Source organism: Notolepis coatsorum (genome assembly GCF_963971535.1).
Source record: "Notolepis coatsorum genome assembly, chromosome: 4".
In the NCBI taxonomy this organism is placed as follows: domain Eukaryota; kingdom Metazoa; phylum Chordata; class Actinopteri; order Aulopiformes; family Paralepididae; genus Notolepis; species Notolepis coatsorum.
Genome location: NC_140168.1, coordinates 46,805,519 through 46,825,312, shown reverse-complemented (window position 1 = coordinate 46,825,312; position 19,794 = coordinate 46,805,519). Strand labels below are relative to the sequence as shown.

At 43.6% G+C, this 19,794-nt stretch overlaps 1 protein-coding gene across 6 annotated transcripts in view; it reads right to left on the bottom strand.

The window, feature by feature from the left end:
- Positions 1–18,634, bottom strand: part of chd4a (chromodomain helicase DNA binding protein 4a) — an 88,046-nt gene extending 69,412 nt beyond the window's left edge. For all 6 annotated transcript variants that reach the window (XM_084311709.1, XM_084311710.1, XM_084311712.1 and 3 more), the window contains exons 1-5: positions 18,458–18,634; positions 17,744–17,925; positions 15,628–15,737; positions 14,871–15,131; positions 5,411–5,529 (exon numbers count right to left, since the gene is read on the bottom strand). In XM_084311709.1, coding sequence (XP_084167835.1) covers positions 5,411–5,529; positions 14,871–15,131; positions 15,628–15,737; positions 17,744–17,804 — 551 coding nt within the window. In that variant the 5' untranslated portion in view covers positions 17,805–17,925; positions 18,458–18,634. The remainder of the gene's footprint in view (positions 1–5,410; positions 5,530–14,870; positions 15,132–15,627; positions 15,738–17,743; positions 17,926–18,457) is intronic.
- Between the last annotated feature and the right edge of the window lie 1,160 nt (positions 18,635–19,794).

Genomic DNA, 19,794 nt, shown 5'->3' with positions numbered 1-19,794 from the left:
GTTAGCTTTGGCAGAATAGACGCAACGAGAGTCTGGTTAATGTTGTTATTGATTGATTGATTGATTGATTGAAACTGTGTTAAACTCTGGCTTGCTGCAAGCCCTCGGACATCTATGCCCACGGAGCTTTCAGTGTACACAAGCGAGCGGCCCCGACTGCATTCCCACACGGAGACAAACGGAGTAGTACCTGGCTGCAGTGGAAAAGGAACGAAGTACCAGGTGCCTAAAGCGGGTCGAGTCGAGTAGGTACTATGCAGTGGAAAAGCGCCATTAGACTAGAGGCAGGCTATAAGAGTAGACTACTAAAAAAAATAAAAATGCATTCAAACTTTTTTTTTTTTTGTGCGCACTGTGCGGTAATTACCGCGGCGGTAGGAAATATTTCGCAAATTCGTGCGGTAAGGAAAATATCAATACCGCGGCAGCTCTACCCATAGTGTTAATAAACTTGTTAATAAACTCTTACTTGAAACATTTTCACTGTGCTCCTAAATTTATTTGTGTGCTCCTAGGGCTGGGCGATAAAACGATAACTATAATTATCGCGATACATTTTAATAATTGATATCGAAAAGAATTTAAATGTTGTGACCTGCAACAGGGCAGTTTTAAAACCAGAGACAGTGGACAGACTTGTCTTTCTTGCCTGCAACTTAAAGTAATGGCTTTGCTTGTCCAAATGACAATACTGACCAAATTGAGATTTATTTTTCTCTTGTCCATTTATTTTGTTTGCTTTCTAATTTAAAATAGAGTTTGAAACAGTCTGTACACAGTAGGCTATGTGTGCTAGCAGAGCTAGTCTCCAGTCTGCGGTGGTTTGTCCACCAAAAAAGCGCCAAAAGATAGAAAAGAAACTAGCAGAGCCAGACCTATTCAACTCCCCTGGAGCCACAGCCAGCAGAGAAGCTTGTTTACTTTCGCTTTCAAACCAGCTGCAGCCTGAGAACTGGAGTGTGAGGGGATGTAACACTAAAGATGGCGGCAACGACAAAGAATTGCTGCAAAATAAACATACATCGGTTGTTTAAAAAAATATATATATATATTTTTTTTATACTTATAACGATATCGATAATTAGTGATACCGAGTGATACGATATCGCTATCGTGATATAATTTTTTGCCATATCGCCCAGCCCTATGTGCTCCTAAATTTTCTCATTTAGGAGCACATGTGCTCCTTGGGAAAAAGGTTAGCGTAGAGCCCTGCTACCGCAACCATAAAACTATATAACAATTTACTGTAGCCTACCGCAACGATAAAACTACATAAAACCATTAATTTACTGTAGTCTGCAACCATAAAACCATTACTGTAGCCTACCGCAACCATAAAACAATTACTGTAGCCTAGTGCAACCATAAAAGTTAACTATATAAAACCATTACTGTAGCCTACCTCAACCATAAAACTATATAAAACCATTAGTGTAGCCTACCGCAACCATAAAACCATACTGTAGCTTACCGCAACCATAAAACTATATAAGCCATTACTGTAGCCTACCTCAACCATAAAACTATATAAAACCATTAGTGTAGCCTACCGCAACCATAAAACCATACTGTAGCTTACCGCAACCATAAAACTATATAAGCCATTACTGTAGTCTACCGCAACCATAAAACTATAAAACCATTACTGTAACCGAACGCAACCATGAAACTAACCATTACTGTAACCGACCGCAACCATAAAACTATATAAAACCATTACTGTAACCGACCGCAACCATTACTGTAGCCTACCGCAACCATGAAACTATATAAAACCTGTACTGTAGCCTACCGCAACCATGAAACTATATAAAACCTGTACTGTAGCCTACCGCAACCATGAAACTATATAAAACCTGTACTGTAGCCTACCGCAAACATGAAACTATATAAAACCTGTACTGTAGCCTACCGCAACCATGAAACTATATAAAACCTGTACTGTAGCCTACCACAACCATGAAACTATATAAAACCTGTACTGAAGCCTACCGCAACCATGAAACTATATAAAACCTGTACTGTAGCCTACCGCAACCATGAAACTATATAAAACCATTATTGTAGCCTACCACAACCATAGAACTATATAAAACCATTACTGTAGTCTACCGCAACAATAAAACTATATAAAACCATTACTGTAGCCTACCACAACCATAGAACCAGGGCACGAAATTAACTTTGACTCACCAGCAGATGAGAAAAATCTACCCGCCAAGCATATTTCTTACCAGCCAATTTTTTTTTAATAAAATATATATATTATATAATCATACTTGTAGTTGTATTATCTGCGAGACATCGCCACCACGCAACAAGTCAAAATGCTCGCTATCTGCAAACAGCTCCACTGTCTGTGTGTATACTCTAGTAGCGTCCAGCTCCAGAAAGGATTCTCCGGCGCTGCAGCTGGACCCTATACTCTACATTCAGCATGCAAGGATTCTCCGGCGCTGCAGCTGGCCCTATTCAGCATGCCCTCATGCGATGGAAGCCAGGGGCTCGAATACGCATGTTATAAGACATTGATATCAGGAGCTATCTGTAGCTACTGCTAGATAACGTTAAGACAACGCCTCAGTGAACTATTTAGTTTACTGGGACATTTCGTAGTGACTAGTGAGCTAACGTGAGCTACCTAGCCAACGGAGGTATTATGCACTAGACTATTGCTGGAGCATTTGTTGATATCAGGAGCTATCAGTAGCTAGCCGGCTGGATAACGTTACACAATGCCTCATGTATTAAACTAAAAGTGAATAGTTGACTGGGTCATTTTGTAACGGTAGCTAACGTTAGCTCACGGAGGTCCCACTGACTAGACTAACGTCACGGTGACTGCCCGAGGCAATAGCCTCTGTGTTTACAGTACACAGGTGCGGGAGGGGCAGGAGGAGTAGGAGGAGCAGTACGCTGCATGTCTGTATGCTTGAGACAGCGAGTGAGAACTCCGCTAAGAATTGGATCATGATTTTCGATCGGTTTTCACATGACTACCGATATTTGATTGCCCGCCACATGGCGGACAGACCTCAGTCTCACTCGCCAAACGTAAAATCTGCCCGCCAATGGCGCTTGGCGGGCTTTAATTTCGTGCCCTGCATAGAACTATATAAACATGTACTGTAGTCTACCACAACCATTACTGTAGCCTACCACAACCATAGAACTATATGAAACCTGTACTTTAGTCTACCACAACCATAGAACTATATGAAACCTGTACTTTAGTCTACCACAACCATAGAACTATATGAAACCTGTACTGTAGCCTACCACAACCATAGAACTATATGAAACCTGTACTTTAGTCTACCACAACCATAGAACTATATAAAACCATTACTGTAGCCTACCACAACCATACAACTATATGAAACCTGTACTGTAGCCTACCACAACCATATAACTATATAAAAACATTACTGTAGCCTACCACAACCATGGAACTATATAAAACTATTACTGTAGCCTACCACAACCATAGAACTATATACAACTATTACTGTAGCCTACCACATTATTATAGGTGTAAATCAGGTCAGTATTGTGTGCAGGTCAGTAATGTGTGCAGGTCAGTATCAGTGACAGCTATATGGTAGCGCTGTTTTCCCTCAGTCTCAGGTCGTTAGCGTTATTTGTTCATGAGTGCCGACTGCCTGGGGGGAAGAAACTGTCCCGGAGTCTGCTGGTCCGGGCATCGAGGCTACAGCACCGTTTGCTAGACGGTAGCAGCTGAAACAGTTTGTGGTTGGCATGGCTGTGGTCCTCGATAATCCTACAGACTTTGCTGACACTGTCCATTGCATATATCCTGGATGGAAGGGAGCGCACAACCACAGATGTTCCGGGCTGTTCGCACCACCCTCTAGTCTAGAGCACTTTGCGGTTGAGGGCGGAGTAGTTCCCATACCAGGCGGTGATGCGTCCAGTCAGGAATCAGGATGCCCTCTTGCAAAAGGCCCTTAGAATCTGGGGGGCCGTGCTGACTTTCTTCAGCCACCTGAGGTGAAAGAGGCGTTGTTGTGCTTCCTTCAGCACCTGGCCAGTGTACTCATCCCAGGTGAGGTCCTCTGTGATGTCTGGTGTGCTCGTCCCAGGTGAGGTAATCTGTGAGGTCTGGTGTGCACGTCCCAGGTGAGGTCCTCTGTGAGGTCTGGTGTGCACGTCCCAGGTGAGGTCCTCTGTGAGGTCTGGTGTGCACGTCCCAGGTGAGGTCCTCTGTGATGTCTGGTGTGCACGACCCAGGTGAGGTCCTCTGTGAGGTCTGGTGTGCACGTCCCAGGTGAGGTCCTGACCTCTGATGTCTGGTGTGCACGTCCCAGGTGAGGTCCTCTATGATGTCTGGTGTGCACGACCCAGGTGAGGTCCTCTGTGAGGTCTGGTGTGCACGTCCCAGGTGAGGTCCTGACCTCTGATGTCTGGTGTGCACGTCCCAGGTGAGGTCCTCTATGATGTCTGGTGTGCACATCCCAGGTGAGGTCCTCTGTGAGGTCTGGTGTGCACGTCCCAGGTGAGGTCCTCTGTGAGGTCTGGTGTGCACGTCCCAGGTGAGGTCCTCTGTGAGGTCTGGTGTGCACGTCCCAGGTGAGGGCCTCTGTGATGTGAACACCGAGGGACTGCCGACTCTCTCCACTGCAGACCCGTTGATGTTGACCCCCCCGGTCCTGTAGTCCACGACCAGCTCCTTGGTCAACGTTGAGGGAGAGGTTGTTTACCCTGCACCAATTGTGCCTGTAGGCAGTTTCGTCATAGTTGGTGATTAGGCTAAAGCACCATGTTGGGAGCCGTGCATGGCTACACAGTCGTGGGTGTACGGGGAGTAGAGGAGGGGGCTCAAACACAGCCTTGAGGGGCTCCTGTGTTGAGGATCAGAGGGGCTGAGGTGTTGGGTCTGATCCTCACCACCTAGCGGCAGTCTGACAGGAAGTCTAGGATCCAGCTGCACAGGTTGGGGTCGAGTCCCAGGTTCCTAAATTTGGTGTCAAGTCTGGTGGGGATTATGGTGTTGAATGCTGAGCTGTAGTCCATCTCATACTGTACCCACCTCATGCTATAGTCTACCCATATACTCAGTATGATAGCATGTACAATGGTGCCGTATATACCGCACAATTACATTTATATATTTACAGCATATATATATCCATCTCAATATACCTTCATATAATCCTTCTATATACCTAATTATACACCTGCATATAAACCATATACCTCTGTATGATAGCATGTTCAATAATGCTGTATATCAGTTACCTGGCATACTGGCGCTCTGTGTGTGTGTGTGTGTGTGTGTGTGCGTGTGCGTGTGTGTGTGCATGTGTGTGTGTCTTACTGACATGTCCTTGCAGTGAGCCAGTGGGTGGTTATCGGACATGCTGGCAAGCTTGTTGCTAAGCATTACCTGACGTATTGGCTGAAGGCCTTGTAGTTGGTGAGCGAGCGGTAGTCTTCCTCTGTGAAGACGTGGTCGATGTCCTCCATGCCCCAGTCATCCAGCAGCTGGGATGACGTCTTGGGCTCCTAGAGGACACAACCAATAAACGTCAACAAAAGATATTAACAACATTAGACAGCAAAAAAGTTCAACTTGTGATTAGGACAACAAAAAAAGAATGAATCAAGCGATCAGATTGAGAGTTGTCAAACTCCTACAAATAATGATTACTCCTATTATTTCTCTACATGTCTTATTGTACAGAAACCCAACCTATTTTAGTGTGAATGGGTTCATCTAAAGAACTATAGGGAATTCATTCATACAAATACATTAACAACTGCAATATTCAGGGATTAAAGCAAAAAAATAATCTCCTGACTGGCCAAGTCATATTCTTATTTTAACCTCCACTATATATTTTTATTTAATAGCGTTAGCGTTTTAAGGGAACTAGATCATTTTGAACATCTTTTCTATTGCCAGTTTGCTTTTACGTAATATCAATGCTGTTTTCAATTCATTAAATGAAAATGATTGCAAGGGTTGACTGACTTTGTCATACAAATAAACAAATCTACATACTGTAACTTTTCAGTATTGTGTATAGTTCAAATTCAGTATTGTGTATAGTTCAAATTATGTATCGTCTATAGTTCAAATTATGTATAGTTCAAATTATGCAGGGCTCGAAATTAACATTTTTACTTGGTAGCACTGGTGCTCCCAACTTCAAAAAGTTGGGAGCACCAGCAAAAATGTAGGAGCACCCACCAAAATGTAAGGAGCACCAACAATATATATGTAATATATATTTTTTTATTGATAAAAAAAAAAAATATATATATATATATATATAACAGTACTGTAATGCAGTAAAACAGTGAAAGTAGCCTTAAACTATAGTATAGTGTAGACCTAGTAGTGTAGCATATAGTGTAACTAGGCATGTGCCGGTATGACATTTTGAGGGTACGATAACCTTGGGCAAAAATAACACGGTTTCACGGTATTCGGTACATTCCCCATTGAACAAAACGTATTACAGTGCACAATAAGCATGTGTGAAGACTGTCTGTATTACACAAAGGGAACTGTCTGACCACTTTAAAGGCCAACTTGCAGGTTAAACCCTACTCTGCAATTATGGGTAAAATTGCAAAAAAAATTATTAGATACCAATGATGTAAATCATTGGTATCTAATAGTGTTGTCACGATACTGGAATTTCGACTTCGATACGATACCTTGAAAAGTATCGATACTTTCGATACTTTCAATACCAAAAAATAATTATTATTATTTTTAATTATTAATTAAATTATAATTATAATTATTAATTATTTTTTTTTAACAAATTTTGCTTTTGTTGCTGGTTGATTCTCCTCAGCTTCTCTCTGGTACTATACGAGAAGATAAATACACTTTTAAAACCCTTTGTTTATCTTTAGATCAGAGAGAGAGAGAGAGAGAGAGAGTGGCTGCTGGAGATTTTAGGTCTACTGAGCGCACCTTTCTAGTTATGACGAGAGAGAGAGAGAGAGAGAGAGAGAGAGAGAGAGAGAGAGAGAGAGAGTTCTCCGGAGCTATGCTCGGAGCATTTATTAACGTTACATTTTCAACAACATTTCTGCTAATTGGACACTTCATGGAGGCGGGGTAACGTTGTGTCGAGTTCATGTGTGTACTGGTGTAGGATGGGCTCCGGCTCCGCTAGACCTAACGTTGGAAACGGGGTAGTTGTGTCGAGTTCATGCGTGTACTAGTGTAGTGGGCTCGGCTTGACGTTACTCCGTTTCCATGAAGTAATAGGTGGCCAGCTAGCTAGCATTAAGCTAACGGAGGAACGACAGCTAACGTTAGCTAATAATAGCGTTGTTTACAAACTGAAGACAGGGCTGCGCTGCCCGGCTGTGAGTGGAAGGAGGCTGCAGCAGCTTGTGTCTGTTGCTCTGAGCGAGGAGGAGGAGGAGGAGGAGGCGGAAGGGCAAGGCTCTGGCAGCGCGTCTGTCTGTCAACAACTTGCGGGAGCAAGCCAGCTGGTACCGATACTGTAGAAAGTATCGGTACTTCGGGAAATGAGTATTGAAGCCGTTTTAAATATTCAGTATCGATATGTATCGATACTTCGATATTTTTGACAACACTAGTATCTAATTTAATTTTTTTTTTCATTTGCCGCCGGAAATGCCACTCAGAAAGGGTTAAAAAGGTCCACGCATGAATAACATGAACGGAGCAAGTCAAAAAGCTTATCAGACGCTAGCACAGCCATGACGTCACTTCAGGCAACTTATGCCCGTCCGGGTCATAGTACTACTGGCTATATGGCTCTTAGCAATATGACTACTGTCGTGAACCATTTTAGATCAGGGCTTGTAAAAGAGTTTTGGGAACAAGTAAAATGAGCAGGTCCTCTTCTCAGACCTGTGGGGCAAAGCACTGCAAACGCATCATGCAAGCTAGCAAGCTACACGTCGCGGCATGTTGATACGATAGCCCCTTTAGCTGCACTCGGCGGCTACCAAGCTAAGCTACGTTAGCTACTAACGTTGTATACACAATATGTACAACGACACAATGATCAAACACCTTATAACTACTACTACTATTGTCGTGTCCATAAGTTCCATGGCAGAATACTTGTGAGGACAAAGGTATACAAAGAGGAGAGAACCATTTTAAATCGGGCATTGTTAGGAGTTTCGAGAATGGCGGCTACCAAGCTAAGCTACGTTAGCTACTAATGTTGTATACACAATATGTACAACGACACAATGATTTACATTATTACAAATATGGTAACGTGGTTGTGGCGATTACAAATAGTGGCTAGCTTTAGAGATGAATGGGTCGTTGTCTCTCCCCGCCGTGGAGATTTTGACCATGGATGAATTCTGGGGGGGCTTGTGTAGTGATTGTTAATTGTACATAATTCACCCACGGAACTCGCCCGAACATTCTGGAACATTTGTGGTCATGTCATAGCCAAACGTTCTAGAACATGGCTGATGTCACCGTACGATTTAGTGCTTGAATGCCCACCATCCACTTCAATGTTAGCGTTAATATCACCTAATCTATGTTTTAAATTATGGCTATGAGTCTAATCTGCCCGTCGCTTATCAATGACTCATTTTCCAGTCAACATTGTCGAAGCAGATTGTTTTTTTATCGGTTCATTTTCGTTTTATAGCATCTTGAAAAGCCCTCGTTTTCAAGGAAAATAAAAAGATTCCATAATAAACGGAATATTCTAGAATACACAAAAACCCTCATTTTCGGCCTATTTATTAATAGTTTTCAAATAAACGCTAGATTATCGATAGTATATGCGATCTGATCCGATATATTTCCTGATCGCTCGCACAGCCAAACAGCCACATCACACATAGGGGAAAAGCTTATATCTCCGTGAAAACAGGTCTGATTATCCTAAGACTGGTAAAATAGATTCCTTACCCGAGATCAGATGTTATCCAAAAAGATTATTCCAATTCCTGATCGCCATTCCAAAAATCTATCGCTTTTATTGATCCAACGCTACATACTGTAAACACATACACGCTGTTCTGATGGTCCACAATGAAGGATTTGGGGTGCTTTTTCAATGTATGTGATGTATAGATTGGGGGGATGACCACAGCTAAAACGGTGAGATCTAAATGTGCATGGAAGACGGTGATAGAACGGTGACCAGTGGATTGAATACACTGCCAGCGAGGGTGTTTTGTTTTGAATTCCTTGTTAGAACAAATTGATAGAGAGTGTAGGCCCAGAGCAGGAGGGAGAGAGATTCATCTTAATGAAACGTGAAATGTGTGTAAAGGTTAAACGCGGTTGTCATGACAGCGCGGCACATGACAACCAGAAGGCGGGGCCGTCGTTGTTACGACGAAGATCTATAAGTCGAACGGTGTTTCCGGGTGTAAGGCAGACCAAGAGCGAGTAGGACTGAGATCACACAGAAGACACTCTCTCCTCTCAACGAGAGGGGGGGGGGGGGGGGGGGGGGGGGGGGGGGTTAGGCTGACGACCAGGCCTGAACACTATTGGACTGAATAACAAAAGGACGATAGACGAACACACCGAAAGATCATTAGAATAGACTTTTCAAGGACAATAACATCTGTTAACATCTGAGCTGAGGTTTCTGTTGATCAAATAAACACGCTTTTCCTTGTAAGGTATTTCACGTTGTCAAAGTGTCGGATTCTTACGGAGGTGGAGAATTATTATGGTTTGCGGATTGTACTAACGGGGAGAGATAAGGATCTTATCAGCCAGTATCTGAGATGTCAGGACCATTAAAATGACACAACCAGGGAGCGAAATTAACTTTTTGACTCACCGGCCAGTGGCGGGTAGATGGGAAGAATCTACCCGCCAAGCAGATTTCTTACCTGCCAACTTTTTTTTGATAAAAAAAAAAATTATTATTATTTTATATAAACATTTTTTTTAAATAAAATATATATATATTATATAATCATACTTGTAGTTGTATTATCTGCGAGACATCGCCACCTCGCTGTCTGCAAACAGCTCCACTGTCTGTGTATACTCTAGTGCAGGGATCGGCAATAGGCGGCCCGCGGGCCGAAATGGGCCCGCCAGCAATAATTTCTGGCCCGTCAGGTTATTTTGAGAATATGATGTTTATTTTACGCGCAGGAAATATTCACTCGTTGTGACGCCAGAGTGTCTTTTGAAGCTGTATCTATCTATTCATCATATCTATGGCTGTCACTATAGCCAATTGAAATGCTAGAAATAGTCACATGGACTGGGAGAACCAATGGAATTTCACTTTCACTTCCGCGTTTGGGATGTCGGCGAGCGAACGTTTGCAAAAACAAAACAAACGTCTTTGAATAACTTCTTTGCAATGCAACAGGGAAATATGATGAGCCAGAAGAGGAGCCTACGACCTATAAAGCTTATTTTAATAAACAGGAGTCATTCTTAAAATACGGGTTTATCGCAACAGGTAACTCTTGCAATAAGCAACCGGTGACTCTCGCTTGTTGACATGGCAACACGAGCAAGCAACTGTGTTCAAGTTGGGTGGGCATTCAACGCGAGTGGACATTTAACATGTTATTAACATGGATTTTGGAGGACCGAAGCAGAAACAATATCAAGTCCAGGGCAGGGCTGCCTGCATTATGCTGGTGAGTGTTGTGTTTTAATAATAATACATTCGATGTATAATACACCTGCTGTGGTGCTTAAAATCAAATGCACCCTACTGATCTCGATTTATAATGCGAGCACCTGCATTAAAATCAAATGACTGATCTGTTCATGTGTAATGAATGCACTGTCTGAGAGGCACTTTATAATAGAAAAAAGACAGTGCAAACATGTATATGTCGTTTCTTTTTTTACAGTTAAAAAATGTTCACTTATCATTGGCTCGCCACACAATGGCTTGGGGAAAATTTGGCCCGTGGGCAAACCTAATTGCCGACCCCTGCTCTAGTGGCCTCCAGCTCCAGCAAGGATTCTCCGGCGCTACAGCTGGACCCTAAACTCTTACATTCAGCATGAAAGGATTCTCCTACCCTGCACCTGGACCCTAGTCAGCAGCGCTGCAGCCCTCATGCGATGTAACTGGACACTTGCAGTTGTTTATGTCGGGAGCTATCAGAAGCTAGCCAGCTGGATAACGTTACACAATGCCTCATGTATTAAACTAAAAGTGAATAGTTGACTGGGTCATTTTGTAACAGTAGCTAACATCAGCTCACGGAGGTCTCTCTGACTAGAGTAGACTAACATCAGTCACGGTGACTGTGTGTTTACATGCAGCATACAGAAACAGGTAGGGGAGGTTTAGGAGCAGCAATGCGCTCAGACAGCGAGTGAGAACTCCGCTCAGAATTGGATCATGATTTTCGGTTTTCACATGACCATTTGATTGGCCGCCACACGGCGGTCAGTCCTCTAAGTGGGAGGCGCCAAACGTAAAAACTGCCCGCAAATGGCGGGCGGCGCTCTCTAGTTTCGGTCCCTGGACACAACGCAGAGGAATTGGATGGAGAGCCAAACAGACGAAGACGTGATACTGGCCAGTTTGATCAGGATCTAACAACAATGACTGGGATCATCTCCGGTTACATGCGTGAGAAGTAAAATGTGGATTCCGGATTTTTCTTTTCTCATCCATTTTCATTGAGTCCATTCCAAAAGGGTGCATTACCATCTGGGAGACAATAGGGGGCGCTTTTTTCACATCTGAGCTCCTGATGGGGCTGGTTTCCCAACGGTAGACTCGGTTGATGAAATATGAATTCAGATCGCTAATAAAAGAAATTAAACTAATTGTCGTGGTGGGCATTCAGGGGGCGGGCTGATAACACGTGTTATGTCGTTTTGGGCATTCAAAGTGTTAAGATGACACACGCACGTTATTGAACCATGGATTAAAATATGCATGTGCGTGGAGCTTGTGGTTTGGTCGACAAAATGTTTGATAAAAACGCTAAAACTGGGTCAATTTCGATTAAAAAAATTCCCCTCTTCATGAAAGTCAGCGTTGGCCTAGTCACATTGTTTATTGAACAAAAATACAACCTGCAAGTTGGCCTTTAAAACTAAGTACAGAATATAAAATACTTCCAAATAAACTTTCATGATTATGAATATGTAGGCTACATGTCAAAAGGGCATTTTGCTAATGTAATCTACTTGCAAAGATGTGTTATAATTAGGGGTGCACGATATTGATTTTTTGACCCCGATATCAATAACTTTCTGCTCCTCAAGGTCGATATATATATATATATATATATTTATTTATTTATTTATTGTATTATAATTTTATTTTATGTATATTCCTGTAGTTTTGACCTAACCAGATTTATCATGACATGAGCGTTACATCTTTGACTGTGAATAACACTATGCTCAAATTGACCAGACCAGAAAAATCTAAGCAAATTAATAGATGGAAGATGATTAAACAGAAGGTTTTGTAGATACAGTACTGAATTCTGCCATCCGGACACATGCAATTTGAAATATGATTATAGAATATCAGGCATAAAATGGTTAAGCGATTAAAATGCAATTAATTAGATACATTTTTGTAATCGCCTGACAGCCCTAATATATATAAACGAACAGCCAATAAATGTGAAGTTATCTTTGAACCCCGGTTGTCAAGCCTAGTCAATATACCCCCCCCTTTCCTCATTAATGGAACTGGTATCGTGGAGTCACTCCTCTGTGAGCGTTTCCACGGTTAGCGGCTAACGATAAGAGGAATGGCGAGGATGCCAAGCATGTTACACATTGGACCCGTTGCTCACGCTGGTCTGTGTCTTATGAAATTACAATTGCATGTCATTGAAGGTCCGCGCTGGTCTGTGTCTATAATGAAATGACAATTGCTCGTCATTGAAGGTCCGCGCTGGTCTGCGTCTATAATGAAATGACAATTGCACGTCATTCGAATTCAGATTTTTTTGGGCTGCCGGGTAGCGCAGCGGACTAAGCGTCTGTCTACCACCACAGAGACAGTGGGATCGAATCCAGCTGTGGTGCTTCCGGGTTGGCCGACCGTCCATACTAAACACAATTGGCAGTGCTAGCGGGTGGGAAACCCGGCGAGGGTGGGTCCTGGTCGTTGTAAACAGCAACTCCTACAGTTCGGTCGGGGCGCCTGCACAGCAAGGGAAAGATCTAGGAGAGGTAGTGTGACCTTCCACACGTTACACTCTCCCAGTGAGAGTCCGCGCTGCCAGGTGAAAAGAAGCGGTGGGCTGGGTACACATGTGTCGGAGGAAGCATGTGATAGTCTCCGCCCTCCCTGGCCGACGGTAGGTGGTAGAGTGCGCAACGACCAGGAAGGGGATTGGGAATTGGCATAACGACTAACATTGGGATGGGAGAAAAACAGAAAAAGAAGGGGGGAAAGATAATAAAAAATTTAAATAAAGAATTCAGATTTTTTTCTAACTGTGCCACCGATTGATCTAACGTGAATCAATACTCTGTAGTGCCGACGTAATTCAGTCGGTACCCTTAAAAGTACCGTGTTCGGTACCCAACCGTAGGCGAGTGGCATGCACGCAGTGAATGACTAACAAGCGGCACCTTTTGAGAGACCAACTCTAGCTCATTTGTCCGCGGCACACTTCCATTGTGCCTAGTAGTTACCTACAGGTTTTTATTTAGAATGCCTCGTTTTGTCCTCTCGCCTTTCAGAGACTTCTGCTTTGTTACCTCCAGGTAAAAACATTTGTTCTCTCACATTTGCAAAGACCAATTCTATCAATTATTGTGGTTCCATGGCGTGCTGCCACCCTGCCTGGTTTCCTACAGGTAAAAGAGAAAGCGAAATTGTCTCTGTGACAGCCTTTTGAACTGAGCCCATTTCCTATCGCCCTATAGGCCAGCAATCAGTTAGTGAGAGGCGGGCAGGCGTTATGGACTAGGCTCATTTCACAGTGAATCAAAGTGTTTATCTAACAAACAAAAAGAAAAGGGGTCAAGAGCGTGGCACTAGACATGGTTTCCATGGTAACAGCCATATATGCCTTATATCCCTTGCATAAGTGTCATTAACTAGAAGGCCTCCCATTGGTCAGCTGGTTCTCTGTCAGACAGACTCCTTTGTTAAGAACACCACTCATATCTATGACTCGATGTTCTGCGAATCATATCCATTTAACAGTCAATGGCTGTCCCATTTAAATCACGGTGAATATACTTTTGAATAACATAAATTGCAAAATAATGGTACAATTAACTGGAACAGAAAAATCTTTAATTATTTATTTCCGCTTGGGAGTCAAATAAGATATTTAGTCTAACATATTGCTACTGTTGTCAGGTACTATGGACCCACCAGAAGTAGACCTGTGGCCTGTTTGGGGTCCCTGACTTTAGTTTAAGAATCCAGTACATGAACAAGTATATGGTAATCATAGGAAAGACACTCTTTTAAAGTAGAGACCAATTAATTCCCATAAAGCTGGCATTAGCACACTACAGAAGGTAGACTTGTCTACGTTTAACCCTTTCACTACCACACTACAATTGGTTAATGCTTTCACTACCACACTACAGAAGGTAAATACCATGTGAATTGGCTGAGATGGTACAAATAAGACCTCTTCTCAACTCACTGGGGACGGCGAGAGTGTGCCTGCTCTCAGTCAGTCATGGTTGCGTTTTTGCCATCTCTGGATTCACTTAAACTTTCTGGTCAGGTGCGTCACCAGACGGCTTAACTCTTCTAATACTGACATCACCTGACCGTGTTTAAACCTGGCTGATATCAGTGCACCCTGGCCTACCTTTAGCACGCCGTGTGACCTAGTGTAGGAAGATAGAGGGGGGGGGGGGGGGGACAGGATCACAGCCACCAGGTCAGACTCTTAACATGCAAAGGCCACCCCACTCTCTCCTTCCTCACCGAGTTATCGTCGTCGTCGTCCTCCTCCTCTTCTTCTTCCTCGGGCACGGACTCTTTCCTCTTGGAGGCAGAGCCTCCAGCACTCCTGTCGGCCCCCGTGCTGCTCCTCTTCTTCTCCTTGCCGCCGCTGGCCTTCTTCTTCTTCTTGCGTCCGGGAGTGTAGTTGCTGCCCTCGCTGTCTGAGCGCTGGGCAGGGGCCCGGCCCTCTGCCTCCTCGGTGGGAGCCGTGTCCATGGGTTCCGGGGAGCTGATGGTGAGTTCCTGGAGAGGAAAGAAGGGTGTGATCAGTACAACCATCTGTGTGGCAGTGTACGCGTGCATAACGACTAGGGATGTCTCGATCCGATCACGTGATTTTCAGAAGATCGGAATCGATCGGGACATCCCTAATAACAACAGAAGATCGGGAAAACAACAAGTACATCCCTGAAGGAGGGAGGGTGATGTGCCTTCATCTAGTTGCGCCACTAATAAAAAAAAATCTCAAATGCACAGAGGCTGTGGATAAGAGCTGGACGGAAGCGGGTATCAAGATATGGGACGTGGTACAAGAGACCGGTGTACAGGGTGGATCTCATATGGTAGCAGATGGGTACTGAGTTATTGGCACTAAATAACCAGACCTGTATAACTATATTAGCGTCACAATGCAAGCAAAGTAAGTAACAATAGTTACATTAAGAGTCACTTCAGAGCTAGAGCATCTTAAGACAAGGAAGGAGGAGACAAAGTATAAAACAAAAAGTGTATATGTCACCTCTCTGCGGGAGCGCCTCTTGCTGCTCTTGCTCTCGCGGTTCTTCTTGGCTTTTTTCTTCTTTTTCACCTTTGGAGTTTCATTCTCGGATACCTCTTCTTCCGCATCACCTGCAAGCAGGTCAGAGACGTCATTTTAAGCAGATTATGGACGTTTTGTGTGCGTGGCGAGTGTATGTGACATACTTATGGAATAGCCACACCACAGAGCGGATGACTGTACTCGTTCCAATGTGAGGTTAAAGGCCCACTGAAACAGTCCGCTTGTGCAGTCATTTGCATTTGTGCAGAGGTCAAAGGGCTCAGATTACAGTGTGCATGCTACAACATGGCACGTATCTACATAGATGGGATCTATATGTGAATGAACCACTGATGACAGACAGGAGATCATCATCACACAAGGGTTATTGTGGATCAGACAAGCACATTATGATATGAGTTGCACCAGGACAGTTTTAGAAATAACTTCCATGCCACTTTCCTTGTAATTGTACCATCAAACGTATGGACAGTTTCTACGTCAAATGTATATACTCTCTTTTCTAGACTCTTTTTGTATCACAAACAGTACTGTATTTGCAAATCTGGTATGTCATAAATGTATAGATGTAGCAGTACTGTCTATCTGTATGTTGTGTATGTCATATGTTATGAATTGAAAATGGGGGACCCTGGTGTAAACAAGACGAAAGTCTTTCTCTGGTCTGCATCCCGTTAACAATTGTATGTATTGAGCTGTACTGTACCAATTCTGTAATCTGTTAATAAAGTTTTCAATCAATCAGGCATCGAAAATCCAGCCGATTCGTCAATAAGGCGTATTAAAAATATTCGGATAAATACAATACAGTTTCAGGGCAAGCGTTTTAACGTCATCGGCCTAATCTATAAGCCGAAGTGTAACACATGGTATACGTTTATCACAATCGCGCACTAGTAGTACTCTGTGTTCTGAAAGGGTGCTTTGCTAAACTGTAAACAAAGCAGTCACGGTGGCGGTACAGCACTAGACTGTGAGAAACCAGAATTCACAAAGAAGGAGCATTCCGCTACTACTAGCCATCAAAAAAAGATCTCCCTTTTTGTTGCAATTTAGTACTTTCTACCACACACAGGAGTGGTGCTTGTATAGTAAACAGATGGATATAGCAAGCTAGCATAAGGACACATAGTATAACTGTAGATTGATTGAAAACTTTATTAACAGATTGCAGAATGGGTACAGCTCAATACATACAATTGTTAAGGGGATGCAGACCAGAGAAAGACTTTCGTCTTGTTTACATCAGGGACATCCCCCATTTTCAATTCATCATAAAACGACTGTAGATTGTATAGCATTGTATAGAAGTGTACATAAGACCCAGTGCCTCATCCGTAGCTAACAGTGTATTGCACTATCGCAGGACCTTTAGCATGTCTCCATGCTTTTTGTAAACTTTATGTACATATACCCTTTATGTCTTATTCTTATTACTTGTATTATTGCACAAAAGTCGTATTCTCATTCCTATTCTTATTATTGTATTATTGCACAATCGTTGCGGGCAAGACCCCCCCCCTGCATTTCACTGTATGCTTGTATGCCGTGACAAATAAAAAAAACTCTTTGACTTGACACTCAAACCCGGAGCCACCAAACAAACCACGAGGAGGAGGAAAGCGACCGAACGTCATCCGCCAGCTTCCCAGCTAACTGGCTGCCTCCTCCATCTTGTCATCGACACGTCCAGACACCGGTAGCTCGCAGGCAGGGCCCCGGGACGGTGCCGCCGGTGGGCTCGGCGTGGTGGTGGTGACTCCATGTAACGTCCACGTTAGAGCTCCAGCTGCATGCGGTTATATATGTGCAACAAACCCGGGGAATCTAGACTGGTTCTACCGGTAACGTTAGCTATATAATAACCATACCGACCCGGTAGTTATAGCTAACGTTAGCCAACACATAGTAGCCACAGCACTTGCTATCGAGTAAAAAAAAAAAAGAAAAAAAATCCGCGAAATGACTCACAGGGTTGACACACAAAGCTCTGTTCGTGTTCACGGTTCAAGCGTTAACGTTGATTTACACACATGACGGTAACGTTAACGTGAGAGACCCGGCATCGTCTTACCGTGTTTTAACCGGTCTTCCGGAGGTCCAAACTCATCCCTGTCGTCCTCGCTTCCAGACATGACTAAAATGGCAAAAACTTTCAATTTAGTTAGCTAAAGTATTAGCTAACCAAATAAAGTTCTTTATAGTTTTGCAGAATAATCCGTTTCGGTCCCAGAGTTATATATCCCAATCTTGAGTCTGTTGTCCAAGTCGTGGTTTGTGTGTGTTGGAGGGAGCAGCCAGGTTTCAGCCCCGAGGAAATAAAAAGAACATAAAGAAAACGGAAGTGAATATGTTTGCACTATATCATATTCAAAACATTCATCCGGTCAAATGAACATAAACAATCGCCCAACTTACGTGTACTTTAAAACAAGAGTTAACTTTCTTAAACCCGGTGGGTTATTATTGCAAAGCGATCAAGTTGGACAGTGTACAAGATTATCAGCTTCACTCAGACATTCGATCTGTGCGTTCAGCTGACATGCCATCTTGCCGCTAACGTTAGTCTCCCCGTCCCATTAGCATGCGTGCTAGCTGAGCTCTACCGGCGGCCCGGTTCAGATCGAAACGAATCAAGACACGAACACACGTTAACTGCCCGTATAGAGAGCGACAATTCACAATTAATCGATCAGTCTTATTATCATCTAACGTTAAAGCCGCCATCAACATATAGTATGTCAAGCTAGATAAATTAACAAACAATGTACCAAACTATGATACTCACAACTTGATTCCACTGCTTCCCAAAACAGTAACACGCGGTTTAGTTTCTCTTCGGTCAACACTTGGTGGCTGTTAAGGCTTCGATATTCAAACAATTAAAATGTATTTGCGTGTTTTTTTATGTGGCAGTGTGCACACACGACGCCGTCTCCTCTCTCGCACTACACACCCCGCGCGCGCGCACACACACACAAAGAGATCAGGGGGCAGACATCCCATAATATCCCCCCCCACACTTACTCACCCCTCCCCCACTCTGCATAGTTACCTTGCAACGTACAGACCATAATACTCAACTCACCCCCTCCCTCTCCACATACAGTCTCTTCCCCATTCCTCCATGCACCCCCCCCCTTAGCAACCAGCGTTACCATGGAGACGCTCACCCCCTCCCACCCCCGTGCGACATCCCATAATATTAATGAGCACAGTCACTGACATCCCACAATAAGCATAACTCCAAAAAAAAGAGAGAGAGAGATGGGAGAAAGGAGGAGAGACAGGGGGGGGGAAACGTCACATGGTAACTGTGCCACATGACTTCAGTAGGCAATACATGTATGTATGTGCACTGTACTGTACAGAGAGCACATTAATTTGACTCACTGGTAAAGACTATGTAGGCTGCATGGTATCAACGCACAGAGCCATTATATGGAATCGCTTACACCAGGGTTCATCAAATGGCATAGGTGGGAAAAAAAACATTAATTGGAAAGGGCCTATTATCCATAAAGCTTATTCATAACTTGAACCATTCTCACCACCAACACACATAAGTAGACATGGACAAAGACGAGGTTCGCTGCCCAGCAAATTCTCAAAAGTTTTGTCATCGTGGCCCAAGTGAGGTTAAAAAGGCAATGTACATGGAGGGGCCAGGCAGACAGGGTCAAGGGGGGGCAGGACCAGTCAAAGCCGTGTCTGCTGCTTGAAGCCTGCTGTAACATCCAGCCCAAGGAGAAGCCAAGTCAACAGCTGACTTGCACTGGCTACGCTTCCAGACTTAGGCCCATGTTCCAGGAGCCTCTGTGAAACGTATTGCAGTCAATGGTGGGAAAATGATCGAGGCCCTAGAGACGTTTTTCCCACCATGGACTGTGATACATTTAGACTTCAGGCAAAATCCTGTATGCTCACCCTGTACAGACAATATTTAGAATTCTGGCTTGTCATGAGAGAAACCACATGTCACCTGTCAACCCGATGGGCAGCATGTGGGGTTTCCAGGTCTCGTCAAGGTTAGGACTGAAGTCATGTAGGACTAGAATGTCAAAATGCCAACTGGAGATGTCCGTGGCTCTGGCTCTGTCTAGGGTTAAGGGTTAGTGTGGTGTA